This window comes from Falco cherrug, chromosome 20 (genome assembly GCF_023634085.1).
Source record: "Falco cherrug isolate bFalChe1 chromosome 20, bFalChe1.pri, whole genome shotgun sequence".
NCBI classification, from domain to species: domain Eukaryota; kingdom Metazoa; phylum Chordata; class Aves; order Falconiformes; family Falconidae; genus Falco; species Falco cherrug.
Window position 1 is genome coordinate 2,530,320 of NC_073716.1, and position 15,811 is coordinate 2,546,130.

At 51.3% G+C, this 15,811-nt stretch overlaps 1 protein-coding gene across 8 annotated transcripts; it reads left to right on the forward strand.

Moving 5' to 3' along the window:
• Nucleotides 1–79: 79 nt before the first annotated feature.
• LRRC37B (leucine rich repeat containing 37B) lies at nucleotides 80–15,375 on the forward strand. 8 transcript variants are annotated; one of them, XM_055697607.1, is made up of 16 exons: nucleotides 80–383; nucleotides 734–1,094; nucleotides 1,316–1,387; nucleotides 1,586–1,624; nucleotides 1,794–1,865; nucleotides 4,601–4,672; nucleotides 5,108–5,188; nucleotides 7,088–7,159; nucleotides 8,075–8,149; nucleotides 8,652–8,770; nucleotides 10,737–12,199; nucleotides 12,302–12,397; nucleotides 13,280–13,344; nucleotides 14,264–14,321; nucleotides 14,431–14,582; nucleotides 14,922–15,375. In XM_055697607.1, exons 2-16 carry the CDS (start codon nucleotides 913–915, stop codon nucleotides 14,968–14,970), a joined length of 2,667 nt encoding a protein of 888 aa, XP_055553582.1. In that variant the 5' UTR covers nucleotides 80–383; nucleotides 734–912; the 3' UTR covers nucleotides 14,971–15,375. The 8 variants fall into 8 exon arrangements, with proteins under 8 accessions (XP_055553582.1, XP_055553581.1, XP_055553586.1 ...); XM_055697606.1 differs by having other exon boundaries at nucleotides 773–1,094; XM_055697611.1 differs by having other exon boundaries at nucleotides 80–1,094; nucleotides 14,458–14,582.
• Nucleotides 15,376–15,811: the final 436 nt, after the last annotated feature.

A 15,811-nucleotide genomic window follows, 5' to 3' on the forward strand; every position in this document is an offset into this window, starting at 1 on the left:
GGGAGGGGGGAACGCTTATTTGATAAAAACTCTGCTCAGATTTTTTGACCTCTCTTCAGAAAAAAAGGTGATTGTAAACTGGGAGAGCTCAAGGAAGAGCCCCAGGAATGACTTGAGATCCCTTTTGAAATGGGAGGAGTGCAACCTGTTTCTTTTAACAAGAAAATGCGGAAAGGGGTGATTTGCTCCAGAAGACGCCTGATGCCCGCGGGGTGAGCTTTTTAACCAGGTGGGTGAAGGTGGGACAAAATCCAGTGGCTGGACACTGAATTTGGAGAAATCCATGTGGGAAGCAAGATGCAGCGTTTCCAAGGGGGAGTACTGAGCGGAGGGACTGACCCTCTGCAGAATGCCGTAAAGCCTTTACTGGGGCAAGTTCTCAGGTGGAGATTTTATTTATTTCACATTATATTATAGGCTCAGGAGGGATTTTATTGCTCTCTACAACTGCCTGACCAGAGGCTGTAGCCGGGTGGGGTTGGCCTCTTTCTCCCAAGTAACAAGAGACAAGAGGGTGGTGCCAGGGGAGTTTTAAATTGGACATCGGGTAAAAATTGCTTTACCAAAAGGGTGGCCAAGCACTAGAACCGGCTGCCCAGGGCGGTGGTGAGGTCACAATCCCTGGGGGAGTTTAAAAAACATGTTGGTGCGGTGCTTGGGGACATGGTTGCATGGTGGCCTTGGCAGCGCTGGGTTAACGGCTGGGCTTGATGCTCTTAAACATCTTTTCCAGCCTAAATGAACCTGTGATCCTACCATATTTTCCCTCCAGCCGAGGTGCCCGAGGCCCCTGGTCCCACACCCGGCCCTGAGGCGCAGCCTACCAGGGGGGGGGCTGTGTGGTCACAGACCTGCGCCCCCCCACCCTGCCCCGGCCTGTAGCCCGGTAACCCCCAGCCAGGTGTGACCACCATGGGCCTGCCCTGGCCTGGCCGCCTCCTGCTGCTGCTGCTGCTGGCAGCCACCCCCTGCCCGGGACATGCCGGGGGGTCCTGCCCGGAACCCTGCCGCTGCCAACAGCGGCTGCTGGACTGCAGCCATGCTGCCCTGGTCAGCGTGCCCCCGGCCAGCCGCCGCCGGGCCTTCTCTGTCCTGTGAGTAGGCTCCGCCAGGCCCCCTCCATCTTCCCTCCTTGGCTTCTTAGGCCTGGTCACCCCTCCCAGGACACCCAGGAGTCACCGACAGATGTCTTGGTCTGGGGGGGGCTTGTGCTGCAGGGCCGGGGGTGAAGCCACCACTTCCACCTCAGCAGCCACATTTGCAGGGGAAGGGGCTTTCCTGAGGGGTGACAGCATCCATCGGGGTTTTTTTGCAGAGATTTTACTGGCAATTCAATTTCTTCCCTCGAAAATCAAGCATGGAAGGACTACCTGTGGGCTGAGTACTTGTAAGTATCCCCTAGCATTTAAAACGTTGGGAGTTCAGGGATTTTCAATTCTTTCATCTGGTGTCTGAGCCAAGGGTGTAACCCACGCCAATGGTTTCCAACTGCATTCAGAGCTGAGCGGCTCAGCAAGGAGGGTTGTGACCAGGGCTTCCTAGGATGGCAAGAGATGCCGTGAGCTGTGTCCCTTCCACCCTACAGACCATCCCCATGCCTGTTGAATCACCGATCAGCCTGCAGGTACCTTCAGCAAGCCGGGAGCGAGCACTCCTGCGATGAGTGGTGATGATCCCTGCAGTGACTCAGAGATGCTTCAGTAAAGCTCCTGCAGGATATTTTTCCCTGAAAATGCCGTGTCCTCCTGGAGAGCAGCTGCTGTCACAGTGAATGTCTGTTTGTCTCATTCCAGAGTCCTCCAGTACAATGATCTGTGGGTGGTGAACAGGCGTTCACTGGAGGGTCTGTTCCTGCTGAAGCACCTGTAGGTACCGTCCCCTGCCCGCTGCACTGGGCTACTGCCTCACCCTCCCTGGGACCCCTGTGCTCAGCCCACCCCCATGCAAGCTTGCTTTATTCCTCCTGGGTTTCAGGCTACAGCCAGAGCAGAGCAGGGTGTCTGGGTGCTGCAGTAGTGCCTGGGGGGAGGATTCCCACACGGGCAGGGCGCAGCTTTCATTTCCCTAAACTCAACCAGGAGGAGGACACTGCTGCCCTTTCCCACAGATATTGGATGACTTTTAGTCAGCCCTAAGGTAACAGTGACCTCCTTAACCCCTTGGAGATTGCCTTTGGCTCTGTTCATCTGAGGACCAACATTTTTGGTGTGAGAACCACTTAGAGCAAGGGAAAACACATGCATGCCTTGCTTCTGCTAGGGTTTGGGTGAAAATACCTCTGTTGTAGTGAAGGCAGAGCCCTTTATTGCTGATCGCTCCTGGGACAGCCTCTCCGGTGGCTATGCCAGGTGGAAAGAGAGAAGTTTGCACTAACCCTTCCTCTGCTGAAATCCCAGCTGGACTGAGGTTGGGAGATCTCTGCTTCAGCCTCCAGCTCCAAGCGGGGCTAACCTCAAAGCTAGCACAGGTTTTTTTCTATTAAAAAATCAATGAGGTTGCTCAGGGCTGCATCCGGCTGAGTCCCCCCTCTTCTTGGAGGAGAAACAAATGTGCAATCATGTCCATGCGATGTCATATGAAATTGCAACAAGTAGTCTGTCTCTAATGCTGTCTGGAAGGGAGCACAGAAGCATCAGGGTTTTTTAATCCTTGAAGTTCAGGTTTTTACATATTTTGGGGTTTCCTGTGCGGTGCAGGCAAAGGAAGTATGAAACAAGAATGGCAAAATCTTGCCCTGTTCTCTCTCCTCTGCTTGGCCGCTGTCATGCTCTCCTTCCTTATCTTAAAGGCTAAGGGGCAGAAATAAATCGCACTCTGGAGGTTCACAGCTTGAGTGCCCAGAGCCCAGGTTACCTGAGCCTCAGAGGAGTCACAGGTACAGTCATTTCTCCATACAGACATCACGTCAAAGATCAAAATAGTACTCACGTGAAAAAGCAGACAGCAGGGGAAGCTCTGGCTTGGAATTATTTCATGAGGGTCATGTTTTGGGTCCCACTCCTCTGTTAATAGAGCAGCTGAAATGAGCACACAGGGAGGTGTCCCTAAATTGCCTCTCTGGCTTGCATTTGTAGATCATTGCAAGTATCTTGGTTCCATCACTATTTGCATTTGTAGTGTCATTTATTGAGTGTGGCCCTTACGGGCTTGCATTTTTCCCACAAAAAGGGAGGTTTTGTATTTTCTAGCATGCATGTTGGCTTGGAAGGAGCCAAGTCCAGGGTGGTCTTGGACTTTCTGGTGCTGCTGCTGTGGTGAGCCAGCCCTAGGGCTGCATCTAAGCCTTGTCTCAGTGCTAGGGAATGGTGGAAAACAAAGTAGCGCCAGTGCTGGATCCCACTGGCTCCCCCTCCCTGTGTCATTCTAGCAGGTATGTGTGCCCTACATCATAGCAAAGAAGGATCCAGGAACTTAAAAGCAGAGAGCATGTCCTGCAGGATGTGGGTTGCAAGCTAAATGAGTCAGGTTGGGAAGAAACAGGCTTCCAGCCATGTTTCCCTTCCACTAGGCTGAAAACTGAACTCTCCCAAGTACTTCTGAGATTGCACGTGCAAAGACCTTCCTCCTACCACCCAGCTGCCTCCCTGGGAGGTCCAGACCCTGCAGGCAAGAGCTGCAGTCACTCCCTGATGCTCTCCCTGAACACCCTCTCCAGTAGCAAGGCCATCTTCCTACAAAAGAAACCTTGTGCATTCATCTCCTCTAATTTTAGATGCCTAATAATTGCCTGGGATTACACTAATTGTTCAGGCTCTTTTTATTTTCCGTGGAGAGGAACAGACACTTCCCATTCACCCAAACGATCTTGGGAACCTGTCTGAGGAGGGGATGAATCACTCCCAAAAAATACTTCTCTCTCACTGATCGCTGCAGAACAAGCCCAGGCAGCTAATTCAAGCTGAGACAACAAACCTTTTGATTTCTGAAGGTAGGCCAGGTGAATCCCACAGCGGCTGTGTATCTACACACATCTCCCCACAGAGCTGTGCAGGAAAGTGGGATTTAGGTTACCCCTTCACTGTGCCCTTTCCAGACTTCCGTGTTCTTGATTTTGCATCTTTAATAGGGTCCCTCTAACATAACTTTTTTCACCAAACATGGTGTAGGAGGGAGGGATTAAGAGAAAAATAACCATTTTGGTCACATATGTGGTTACCAACCTATCCCTGAAACCCTCAAACAAGGGGTGCTCTCCAAGCTTTTCTGGCTGACTTCAGCAAGCAAAGCATTGATGGCACTGGGGGAAGGCAGGTTGCATCTCTGTGGCCCATCCAGAGGGTCACACAACGGTGTGGTCCCTGCAAATGCATCCTCAGCACCTAAACTGTGCCTGCATAAAGAGTCTTTTTTGTTAGCAGAGAGGAAAATCAAGCCCTAAAATAATTCTGGTGGGACCATAGCTAGAAAAAAAATCACTGAGACGAAAGCCACCTCCGGTTAGGAGGGTTATTACAGGTTACACACCACTGCAAGCTCATACCAGATATAAACACCCCGTGAAATCAGAGCTGTATGACTTATATGCTGCCAGTGTCAAAGCAAATAAAAGTAAACATGACAGTGCAAATGTAACTAACATTTTGTGTTCTAATTTTAACAGGGATTTATCTTGCAATAAAATCCTGTCGATTGAGGAACATGCTTTTGAGCCACTTCCTTTTTTGCAGCTTCTGTGAGTTACAAAAGTTTCTTTCGAGTGTATTTAGTGAAGTCTGTTTGCATTTATAACCCTTTTTGTGCTAGAAAATGTTCCTGGTATTTTTAGAACAATGACTAAATTTCTCCTGCTAAAAGACTAACGGAGCTGAAGAGATCAATGCGGATGGCTGGATGACCCACAACAGGATGAGGGATCACAGCATGGCTGTCCAAACGCAGCCATAATAGAAGCCATTTCTTGAAGGCTTGCTGTATCCTGGAACAGAAATAGATTAAGCACATGTGCACTTCATTTCCTCTCCCTGACAGGTTAAAAAAGAAATGAGAAAATGGCAGTTTCCTCCCTACTCTACCTTAGATTTGCATATTTCGTACAAATCAGTACTGCTTCGGTCCCGCTTCCTGTAGGACAGACCTGATTCATTTCTGTGATCTTCTTTTTCCCCAGAAACCTTGGTGGAAATCTCATCACGCAGATCCAGAATAGCACTTTCCAGGCATGGCATGGGATGCAGTTTTTACAGAAGCTGTAAGTGCAACAAGGTCTAAAGGTAGATCAAAGTGGGAGTCCGCAGTTACAGTGGGGTAGAGCAGATTTGCTCTCTGTAAAGTACTGAATCAGAATCATAGAATGGTTTGGATTGGAAGGGACCTTAAAGACCAGCTCGTTCCAATCTCGCAGCCATGGGCAGGGACACCTTCCACTAGCCCAGGTTGCTCCAAGCCCCGTCCAACCTGGCCTGGGACACTTCCAGGGATGGGGCGTCCACAGCTCCTCTGGGCAACCTGTGCCGGTGCCTCAGCACCCTCACAGTGAGGAATTTCTTCCTAATAGCTAATCTGCACCTCCCCTCTTTCAGTTCAAAACCCTTACCCCCATGTCCTATCACAGCAGGCCCTACTAAAAAATCTGTCCCCATCTTTCTTATAAGCCCCCTTTAGGTATTGAAAGGCTGCTATAAGGTCTCCCCAGAGCCTTCTCCAGGCTGAACAAGCCCAACTCTCTTAGAATCCTATTGTAGGTGTCATCCAGGGTCTACCAGGAGTCTTCAGTCTGAAAGCCTCTTTCTGCTGGCCTGCTTATCTTCCCCGTAGCTTCCTTGAACCAGCACCAGGTTCAAACGGTAGCGGTGGGAGCCCAGGGGGACAGATAAGAAAGAAGTGCTGCAGGAAGGGAGAAGAGGCAGGTTGATGAGGGGTATGGGACGTGACCCAGATTTCTAGCCTGAAATTTCACTTTGCATATTTGCATTTAAAAGTAAAGAGTCTCAAAAACACCCACAAAAAATGAGGCTTTGTTCTTTTGGTGTCTTGAGAAAACATGATTTAATCCACAGTCGGTTCTATCAGGAAGCCCTTCCAGGGGTAGGATCACTGTTCCCATCTGGACCTGAAGTAAGTGGGAAGCCAGGGCATTTGGTGTTTGGGTTCATGTACATACATAAGGGAAATCCATAGTCTCCTTGCTGTCCTGAAAAGTGCAATACTTCTCGCGTGATACACCAAATAAAGTGGCAGAATAAATTATGAACAATTCCTGTAGGACTAAGCCACAGCTTTGCCTGGCTGGATGTAGTAATAGCGTAAAAGTTGATGGACAGTGGAAATGTTAGAAAATACGGAAAGTAAGACTCCAGATAACATCAAAGTCCTGGTGGAGGGAAGCAAAGAGAAGGTGTGAGCTGAGGAGGAAAGGAAGAGATGTTGTGTTTTCCAGAAGCAGCACTTCTGGGCTTTTGCTCTTTCAGCTGGAGATAATGAGGACCTGATGTATTTTGTGAATCAGCCCATCAGCATCTGTTCCTGCCTCTAGCCTTCATCCCAGGCCCTTCTTCACACGCATAGCACTGAGCCAATTTTTTATCTTCAGGCTGAAATTTCCTATGTTTGTTCTCCACTTGAAAGGAAATTCTTTGGGGAGGTTCGAGTGAAAATTGTTCAGCCAAATTCACATCTGCCATCCATAAAAATTGGCTGGATCCTTACCCACCATGAACCTCTTTACACCACTCACATGGTGGAGAGGAGCCTGGAAAGGGGATTTCAGTGTAATTCCACATCAGATCCAACAGGCATAACTCTCTCTGGGCCTCTCTGATATTCAAAGGGTAGAAATGTGAAGCCTGGCAAAGAGGAAAAACTCCTTGATCACAGAAATACTTTGCAATGATCTAGTGGAAATTCACTTTGATTTACCTCTGTTTATACAGATCAGGAACCACTGGGTTTTTTTTTACTTTACACTAAGTATTTTAGTCATCTGTTTCTCCAGTGCCTGCTGCATAGGGCCAGTTGATCTTGGCTTTCCAGGCTCGTGGGTTTATGTACATGTAAGAGGACAAGTGGGCAGGCCATCCCCACATGCCCCAACCTACACAGCTTGCGTCCTTCCCATCACCCACTCACAGCGGTGTGTTGTTTTTTTCAGGATCCTAAGCCATAACCCCCTGTTCGTTATTGCTGACACATCATTCTTCAAGCTGCCTTCGGTCAAGTATCTGTAAGTATTGACTCATTTTTACTGGATTAATATATATCTTTGTCTCTCTTGAGTGCCCTGTTGTCAGGAAAGCAGAGATCTGGTAGCAAATCTCACTTTTCTCCCAGCCTTATTCTGCTAGAGGTGCAAATAGCCCTGGCACCAGCAGAGCAGGGCAAAGGCCAAGCTGGTGTGTCCCCAGCTGCAAAGCAACCAAGCAGCTGGGATACAAGCTTTAAAAGACTAGAGGCTGTCCAGGTCTGGAGCCATGGAGTGGCCTGAAGAGTCTGGGAATATCCCCCGCTCCTGCTTGAGCACCGAGAAGGTGGGATCCCAATCACTGGGGCACTCGTGCCAACAGCCCAGGGCTCCTGCCTGCCCTGCATCCCCATCCTGCTGCCTTGCCACAGCTGGGGGCAGATGATGCTCTGTTAATCATCCTATGGCTCCTGCTTACACATCCCTGTGTGACTCCTCAGGGAGGGAGACGGCTTTTTGCAGAGATCCCTCCTGCTCCCAGCCCTGCTGTCCCACAGATACCCTTTGCTTTCTGCTCAGCACCGTGTCTTTTTTTCACTGATACGAACGCTCCTTCCAAGGTCACAGTCGATTCATCCTCTTGGGCAAGAAGTGTTTCCCTTCAGGGGCTGGGGCTGCACTCATGGGAGAGCAGGAGGAGGGCTTTGAGCCAGGGAATCCTTTCTGTTTGCATCCATCTACCCCAAGATCTGCAGGATCCCCTCCTGATTCAGACCTCATGGTTAGGAGCCGGTCAAAGCAGAAGAACGATAGCGTTTTGAATCATTTCTGTTTGATTAGGCAGAAGTGGATCCCTTGTGAACACCACCACAATCATCAGGGACCTGGGCTTATTCTCAGAGCACAGTTCTGGTAACGCCACCTGAAAAATTAATGTTGTTTTTCAAATGCTTTCAGAGACCTGGGTGCAACACAACTGACTCAGCAGGCATTGCTCATGCTCCTCCTGACAACAGTCCACTTGGAAACGCTGTGAGTATGCAGGACTAGGTCCCAGCCGCCAGCAGACTGTAATTGCTGAAACAAGGGGTCTGCTTGGGACATGAGTCCACCCGCCACTAATTCAGAATAACTCCAGTAAGCTTAAGGTTTGCTATTTACTGTTGAGAACCTCCCAAACTCACCTTCTAAGAAACAGAATTTCACCTTTTAGATGACATGTTCCAGGTTTTTCAAGGGGAAGTTTTAAATCAAGGTGGAGTGCATTTCTGTTTCAAATTTGATTTGGGGACTAGTTCAGTTTTCAAGGGTAACGTCAACATTTTGATGCCAACAAAGAAGCTTATCTTCTGCTTGAAAGCTCTCTTAGAAATTAGAATATAATTGTCCATTGGGATTGGGGGGGGGGGGGGGGGGGGGGGGAAGTTTTCCAGAGCTGTAGAAGAAATTGAAGCAAAACCATGTGTGTTACAACTTGGACTCAGAGATGTGGATTGAGATGCTGGGGTTTTCTCCAGTAACCTCTTATCTTTAGCAAACTGCCCAGTGATGTGGCCTGCTGCCTCTGCCAGAAGAAACACCCCACCAAACCCCCGTGCAGGACCATCAAGTTTCACTGCGAGAACCTGTGCACCACCAGCGCTCCCCAGTGCGGTAGGCTTCCCAATGATATCGATGGAGACATCCCATCTGCCCGGTTTCCTCTAGCTGTAGGAGATGCTGTAGCATTGGCCCCGTTTTCTGGGGGTTCCCAGGCAGCATTGGCCACCGTGATGGCATCAGTCCAGCCTGGTGGCACCTGGACAGTCCCAAGGACACTGAATCTGGCCAGACTTTCTAGAGGAGCTTCATCTGTGCGAGGCCTTTAAATCAGCCCAAAGGCGAGTGCAGGCAGCCCAGGTGAGACCTGGGAGGCCTCGGACTGTGCTCCCTGAGCCACAGACACAAAAAAATTCCCCTTTGAGCACATGACTTGGGAAAAAACAAGGGTTGAAAAGTTACCAGCAATTACACGTATCTTCTGTGTCAAGTACTATCTTGAGAAGAAATAGCTTGCTGGGTTAAACAAACACACGAGCTTCCAATCCACACAGTACATCTAGCCAAGGAAATCATGCATTCCCAGTACCGTTCCCAAGCACTGGAAGGCACCATCTGCTCTGAAGCCCCCCAGATTTCCCCTGACAAGCTCCTGAGCCTTTCCAGTGCCACCCTACCACAGCTCAGTGGCGAGAGGGGTCCCAGGCACAGCACAGACATGGCCAAAGGGGCTAGTTATGTTCACGTTGCTGTGGCAAGGTGGCATGTGCTGAGCTGCACCTCAGACCTGCCACGCACACTGGGAACCCCAAGACCCATAACCAAGCACGGATGCCCCTAGGCAAGCTCTGCAGAAACCTCCTGTCATGACGATGTGTTGGATCGGGTCTGGGATGTACAGGCTCCAAAAATTGCCTGAGTGACCTTGGAAAACTGCCTGGTTTCTCTGCCACCCTGCTCCCCGCGTGTAGGAGAGAGGACCCCAATCTCCTTTGCAGGGCATTAGGTGAACACCAAGCATCGCTGTTCTCCGGTTAGCCTGCACAGCGTGAGCAATGCACTGTCCTACTCAATCTTTGCACAAAGTAAATACCATCCTGTTCAAAGCAGAGACAAGCTGGACTTCTGCAAACAGATACAGTAAGGTTCCCAAGGTCCCCAAGTAACTCATTTGCAAACTGAATGTGGACAAGTGAGCCTAACCTCATTGCAAGTCAAGGGAAAACAGGCTGCTAAGCTGCTTAGGGCTAGGTAAAGGTATTTCTGTGTCCAACTTCCTATCATTTTAACAGGAAAAAAAGGCCTGAATACCTTTGTAATCTGTAAATATTCTTCACCATGTCGGCCTGCCTCTGGCATTAAGCTATCTGCAAAGCAGGATTAGAGATAAGGTTGTGTTTGCAGCCTTGGTGTAGGACTCTTGAAGACTTATCCTAGCTGTGCAGATGCAGTGTGTGCCCTTTGCATGCCGGGGCAGGAGCTCTCCTGGGCTGTTTGCATCACTCTGGGTCAAATCCTCACATCTTCCACTTCTTCTAAGCCTGGGTGATGGAAGCTGCATCCATCAGCAGAGAAACAGCTCTCTGTTATCAGGGGCTCGCTCTGACTGCAGATAGAGGCATTTCAATGTGAAATATCCCAGGTTTTCCTGACCACAGGGAGAAGGGCTAGCTGGGATAACTGCTCAGGGAGAAACATCGTGTCTTTGGGTATTCCACTTTCCAAGCTCACCCGTGAGTTTAAAAGCTTTATGGTGATTTTAACAACTCAACACTGGCTCGTATCGAGCTGTGGGAAACTCTCCGGCAGCAAACCCATTCCCCCGGGATGTTTGACACCAATTAAAGCAGAGCCCTGGGAGACACCAGAGAAGAAACAGATATCTGTTTTACCCCGATGAGATAATCTGATTGATTTAACAAGACTTTTCCCGTCTGTAACACATCCACCATTCAGTTCACACGCCTCCCTTGTCTCAAAGACAAGCGCCTGCTGCTCAGGGTAAACCTTTGGCACTGTATTTTGGCAGAAAGCTTCTCATGATACCAAGTCACTGATCTGCTCTCTTGGTGTTTTAAAGCTTACACAGATCCTCTGGCAGAAACACCAGGAAAAATAATGGAAGTGTTACCATCCAGAAAACTGAAAGCCAGCATGGTGTTGAACCTCAAGCCTGAGGATCCTTTGCTCAGAGACAATGAAACCATAACGTTTGCAGTTGTCCTAAACCTGACCGGCACTGATGGTGATCTCGGGAACGCAAATGATCACATTTCCAGAACAAATTCATGTTCCTCTCAGCAGCTGTTAAGGCAAGGAGACAAAACCAGTAAGGAGCTGATGCTGCACAACATTCAGCACATGGACTGGACCATTGAAAGTCATACAAGGAGACTGGATTTTCTAGCAAAGGCACTAGAGGCCGAGCTCAAGAATAAGCTGCACAAGGCTGAAAGCATCATGACTGTGACAAGCACTGTCTCACCCCTGCCAACATCTGCCATGCAAAAGGACGAGGTGCACAAGATCCCAGCAGTGGAGGGAGAGCCAACCACAGGCTGGGTGCAAAAGCAGCATGGCTTAGGTTTGAACCAGACAGCAGCAAACCCCCAGGAAGCAGCTGGCAGGTTAAACCCCACTGACAACACCTCCATCTTCAGACATCACAAAATATCCACAGCTCCTTCAAAACATACCCTTTTGCACTCCCCAGCAGAGGCCCCCCATTTGTCCAGGTGTTTTAATAATCAAAATTGTTCCAAAGCTGTGGAACAGACCAAGAAAACTCATGGGATGGAGGATGTGGAGGATGCAGAAGATGTGGAGGATGCAGAAGATGTGGAGGATGCAAAAGATGCAGAGGAAGCACCACGTCCCAGGCAGGACTATGTTTGGACTTACAAAAAGCAGAAGCAGAGGGACAGCCCGTATCTGAATAAAAGTAATCAGCTTTTCTCCAAGACATCTGGCAATGTGACTCCTGAGGAAGAGCCCACACCAACAGAAAGTAAAGCAGAGCAGAAACTAAACACAGAACAGCATTTTTTCTACAACCTGTTGGTTAACTACAGCCCCCCCACCGCAAGCAGCATGCTAGAGGACACGGGTGAAGAAGAGGGTTCCTCTCTAGGTAGGCATTTACCAGCCGTCCCTCAAACTGCAGAAACACACTGGAAGCAACCAAAGGAAGGATCCAGTTTCCTCAGTAAACCAGGGAGCTCCGACAGCCCAGACAGCATTTCATTTCAAGGAGACCTCTTTGAAACCAAGGTCAGTCACTACCTAGGTTTGCTCGTCTCGGACGAAGCCCTGCAGATGTTCATCGCCCACGTGGCACGAGCCCTGAGGATGGACTGCAGCCTGCCCGAGGTCCAGCTGCCCTGTGCAAAGATGATCTCGAGGATGGGGCTGCTTGTAAAGCTGCTCAGCGAGAGGCAAGATGACGAGGGAGACTCTGTTCTCGTGGGCCACTGTCTTCTGGAAGGGAATGTTTCCAACAGCATGCCCGAGACCAGGAAGGTGGACAGGAAATCCATAAGGAAGGTGGGAGAGATACGGGGCATTGCTGGTTGTGTCCTTCTAGACAACAGGGAATGGAAGGGCCAGCCCTCTCTCCCCTCATGATTTTCTTTCCTTCTCTCCCAGCAGAGACCAAAGCACGCCCTCGGCGACAACCTCCTGTTAGCGTTATCAGCGACCCTCATCATCATGATTAATTTCACAGCGTTTTGTCTCATTGAGGTAAGCCAATAACTCGTTTGACAGACAGCTGTCAGTCATGCCTTGTAGCTGGAGTGCACAGGGGCAGAGCAATGCTGCCCTGCACAGTTTCTGAGCCGCGGGGTGCTGCTGTGGATGCTGGGTGGCACAGGAGATGGTTTTCCACCCTTGGAGCTTCTTGCAGCATCCACACCACAGAGCTCAGCATGGGTTCAGCCTGCTGGGGGGGGAGCCTGTCCTGGTATCTGTCACGACCTGTCCGCAGCTCCGCACTGCAGCTTTCCTAACAGCTTCCTTGAAGGGGGCTGTGGCTCCCTCTCCCAGCAGCCCTTCCCCAGGTTTTATCCCGCAATCCCCAGCCCTCCAGGGTCACCTCCCAGGCTCTTCTCTTGACCCCGTTTTGCTCTCCTGCCAGCACGGTTTGCCTTCAGCCATGCAGCAATTCCCCTGAAAGCAAGTCCTTCCGCAAGGTGCCACGGCTCTGCGTGGGTCAGGGCAGCAGCAGAAACAGGGCAGAGGAGCCAGCATGCCCACAATTTCAGCCCCCCTTTGGGGCCCTGCTCGGAAAAAAAGGCTTTTATTTCTTTAAAAGCCTACCTTCATGTTTCAGGCTGGGGTTAAACAGGAGGAGAGTACCCTGCAAAACACCACCCAGATAAGAAAGGCAGACATAAACATTGCTGAGATTAGGAGAGCTCTGGGAGGTCAGGTCATTCCAGAGGCAGGGAAAAGTGGGGAGTTGGGATGGGAGGATGGGCTCTTTCTAAAAACGTGGCTGCTGCACAGGCTTGTGCATGTATATAACGGGCTTAGTTGGAGGAAGAACCTTTTGGACTCCTGTGTTTTGCAGAGTTTAATGAGAAAATCCTGATGTTACAAGTCTCTCTGCCTTTCCTTCACCAGGTTTGCTCCCAAAATCCTGAAGCTGCTTCCCAGCCCCAAAGGACCAGTCAGTCACACCCAAAATGGTAATTACTCCCTGCACCGTGCCACAAACAGTCCTTACTCCAAACAGCCCCTAATCCGCAAGCCCCCCCGCCCCATGTGGGTGCTGGCTGCCCAAGACTGCCCGGTCTGTGTGTAAAACACGTCACTTTTTTAAAAGATGCAGAAAAGGGACCCCAAAGCGTGAGTGATAGGCACGGCCATAAGCTCACACCTCAACCAGCCACCCAGGCTTGTCAACGCGGGTGATGCTGCACCCTGGATGTGTCAGTGTGTTGGCCCTGTGCTCCCGTGTGGTCCTACATCCCCGCAAGCACGCTGCCCAGCTGTGGGGCTCTGGCTTCCAGCAAAACTCTGGTGACGGCTCTGCCCTGTTTCTCCCTGTCCCGCTCCCCAGAGAGGCTGCTGAAGAGCCTGCTCCTGTCCTCTCCCAGCGCGTTTCACATCCAGGCTAAACTGGGACACCTTCCCAGCCCCATCAGCCGGCGCCATCCCTTCCTTCTGGGGCTCCTCATCTCCCTTAGGGTCAGCTGAAATGTCACCCTGAGCGGGTACAGCTGACATACCGACACACCGAGCGGGGTACATCACCCCGAGCGGGTACAGCCAACACACTGAGCGGGGTACATCACCCCAAGCAGGTACAGCCGACACACCGAGCGGGGTACATCACCCTGAGTGGGTACAGCCTTCTGCCCTGGCAGGATGCTGGCACCGCTGCAGCCCTCCCGGGCCAAGCCTCCCTGCTGATGGATGGGGAAAGGTGAATTCTGGGGAGATGATGCACAAAACCCTTTTTACTCCCACTTTAACTTGCTAAATCCAGGTGTTTTGCAGGGCTAAATGCCACTTCCCTGATTCCTGCTTCCCCGGCAGGAAACTTCCCACCAGCAACTACTAAAACGCATGTTTTAGCCTCCTTTCCCTTTTTTTTTTTTTTAGGTTCTTTCAAAAACTCCCAGAGGGACAGAGCGAGAGCGAGTGTGGCATCGGAGAGCAGGTAAGGGCAGGGAGCACACGCCAGAGCTGCCCTTCTGCCCGCTACCAGCACCGCCGGCTGTTTCCCACTGTCTCCAAAACCTTTCCTTCCCTTCCCTGGCACTTCCCAGGGCTCGCACGTGTCCTGCTTCAGCCAGACACAGCCGTGGTGGCTGAGGGACTTGTACCAGCCCCTGGAGGCCCACCACATGGAACACATGAGCCAGCTGTACGACCTGACCTCCGAGGAGGAGGAGGAGGTTTTCAGCAAGTCCAGGCTAAAGTAGGTGGGGTGGCCGCGATGGCCACGCTCGGTCTGCAGCTCTCGATCTGCTGTAGGAACTGCTGGGGCTGTCCTCGGCTGTTTCCTTGGCAGTTACTTCCTTGGCTGTTATTTCCTTGGATGCTACTTCCTTGGCTGTTTCCTTGGCTGTTATTTCCTTGGCTGTTATTTCCTTGGCTGTTTCCTTGGCTGTTATTTCCTTGCTGTTGTTTCCTCGGCTATTTCCTTGCTGTTATTTCCTTGGCTGTTATTTCCTTAGCTGTTATTTCCTTGCTGTTACTTCCTTGGCTGTTATTTCCTTGGCTGTTTCCTTGCCATTATTTCCTTATGTTGTTCCAGCAGGATGCCACCAGCACCGCAGAGCAGCCACACCGACGTGGAAGGGTGACTACCTGCCGCCTGTGCCCAGTGGCCCAGCGCACCCCAGCAGCTGCCACAGCCGCACACCCCCGCCGAGGAGGACACGGGGGCCAGGAACGTGCTGGGGACACCCCGAAGGCCACCGCTGCGGGAGGGGGACGGGGGGGCTACGGGCAGCAGGGAGCCTTCGTAGGGCTCCAGCAGCAGCAGGCCGGGCTGACGTGGCACCGTGTTCCTGGAGCTGCAGCCGTGCAGCCTCGCTGGGCACGCGGGGTGTCCCTGGGGGGGACATGCGTGTCCCCGCAGGCAGCTGGCAGGGGGTGCCCGGGGTGCTGGGGTGCCGCTGCAGACCCCGGGGGCTCTGTACTGGTCACGTTTGTTCGGTGGCGGGGAAGGGCTTTGGAAATTGCCATTAAAACGTGTGGGTTTTTCACCCAGAGCATTCTGAGAGCAGATGGGAGCGTGCACGCGTGTGTCTGGGCTGGCGTGCACACGTACACACGCGTGTTGTGGCATGAACAGGTGGTGGCAATACAGCTGTGCGGGGAGGGGGAGCACCAGCCTCCACCGAGTGCCCGTGCCCCCACAGCAGCACCCACCTGTGAGGGTGTTTGCTTGCACACACGTGTGCCGTGCCAACCTGCGAGTACACGTGTGTAGTACCCTGTGCCTGCCCGTACTCGTGTCTGTGCATGTCTGCCCCACACATGTGCATGGGTGGGCATCTGTGCACCCACTTGTGCATATGTCTGTGCATGTGTGCCTGCCTTGTGCATGCATGTGCTTGTACAACTGCATGCAGGTGTGCACGTGTGTGTATGTGTGTGTCAGTGGGTGTGCACATGTGTATGTGTATGTATGTGTGTGCA

Coding starts and splice junctions, on each gene's coding strand:
- LRRC37B (XM_055697607.1), top strand. CDS start 913: ATGGGCCTGCCCTGGCCTGGCCGCCTCCTGCTGCTGCTGCTGCTGGCA. Junction 1,095..1,315: donor CGCCGGGCCTTCTCTGTCCT/GTGAGTAGGCTC, acceptor GTTTTTTTGCAG/AGATTTTACTGGCAATTCAA. Junction 1,388..1,585: donor TACCTGTGGGCTGAGTACTT/GTAAGTATCCCC, acceptor TCCACCCTACAG/ACCATCCCCATGCCTGTTGA.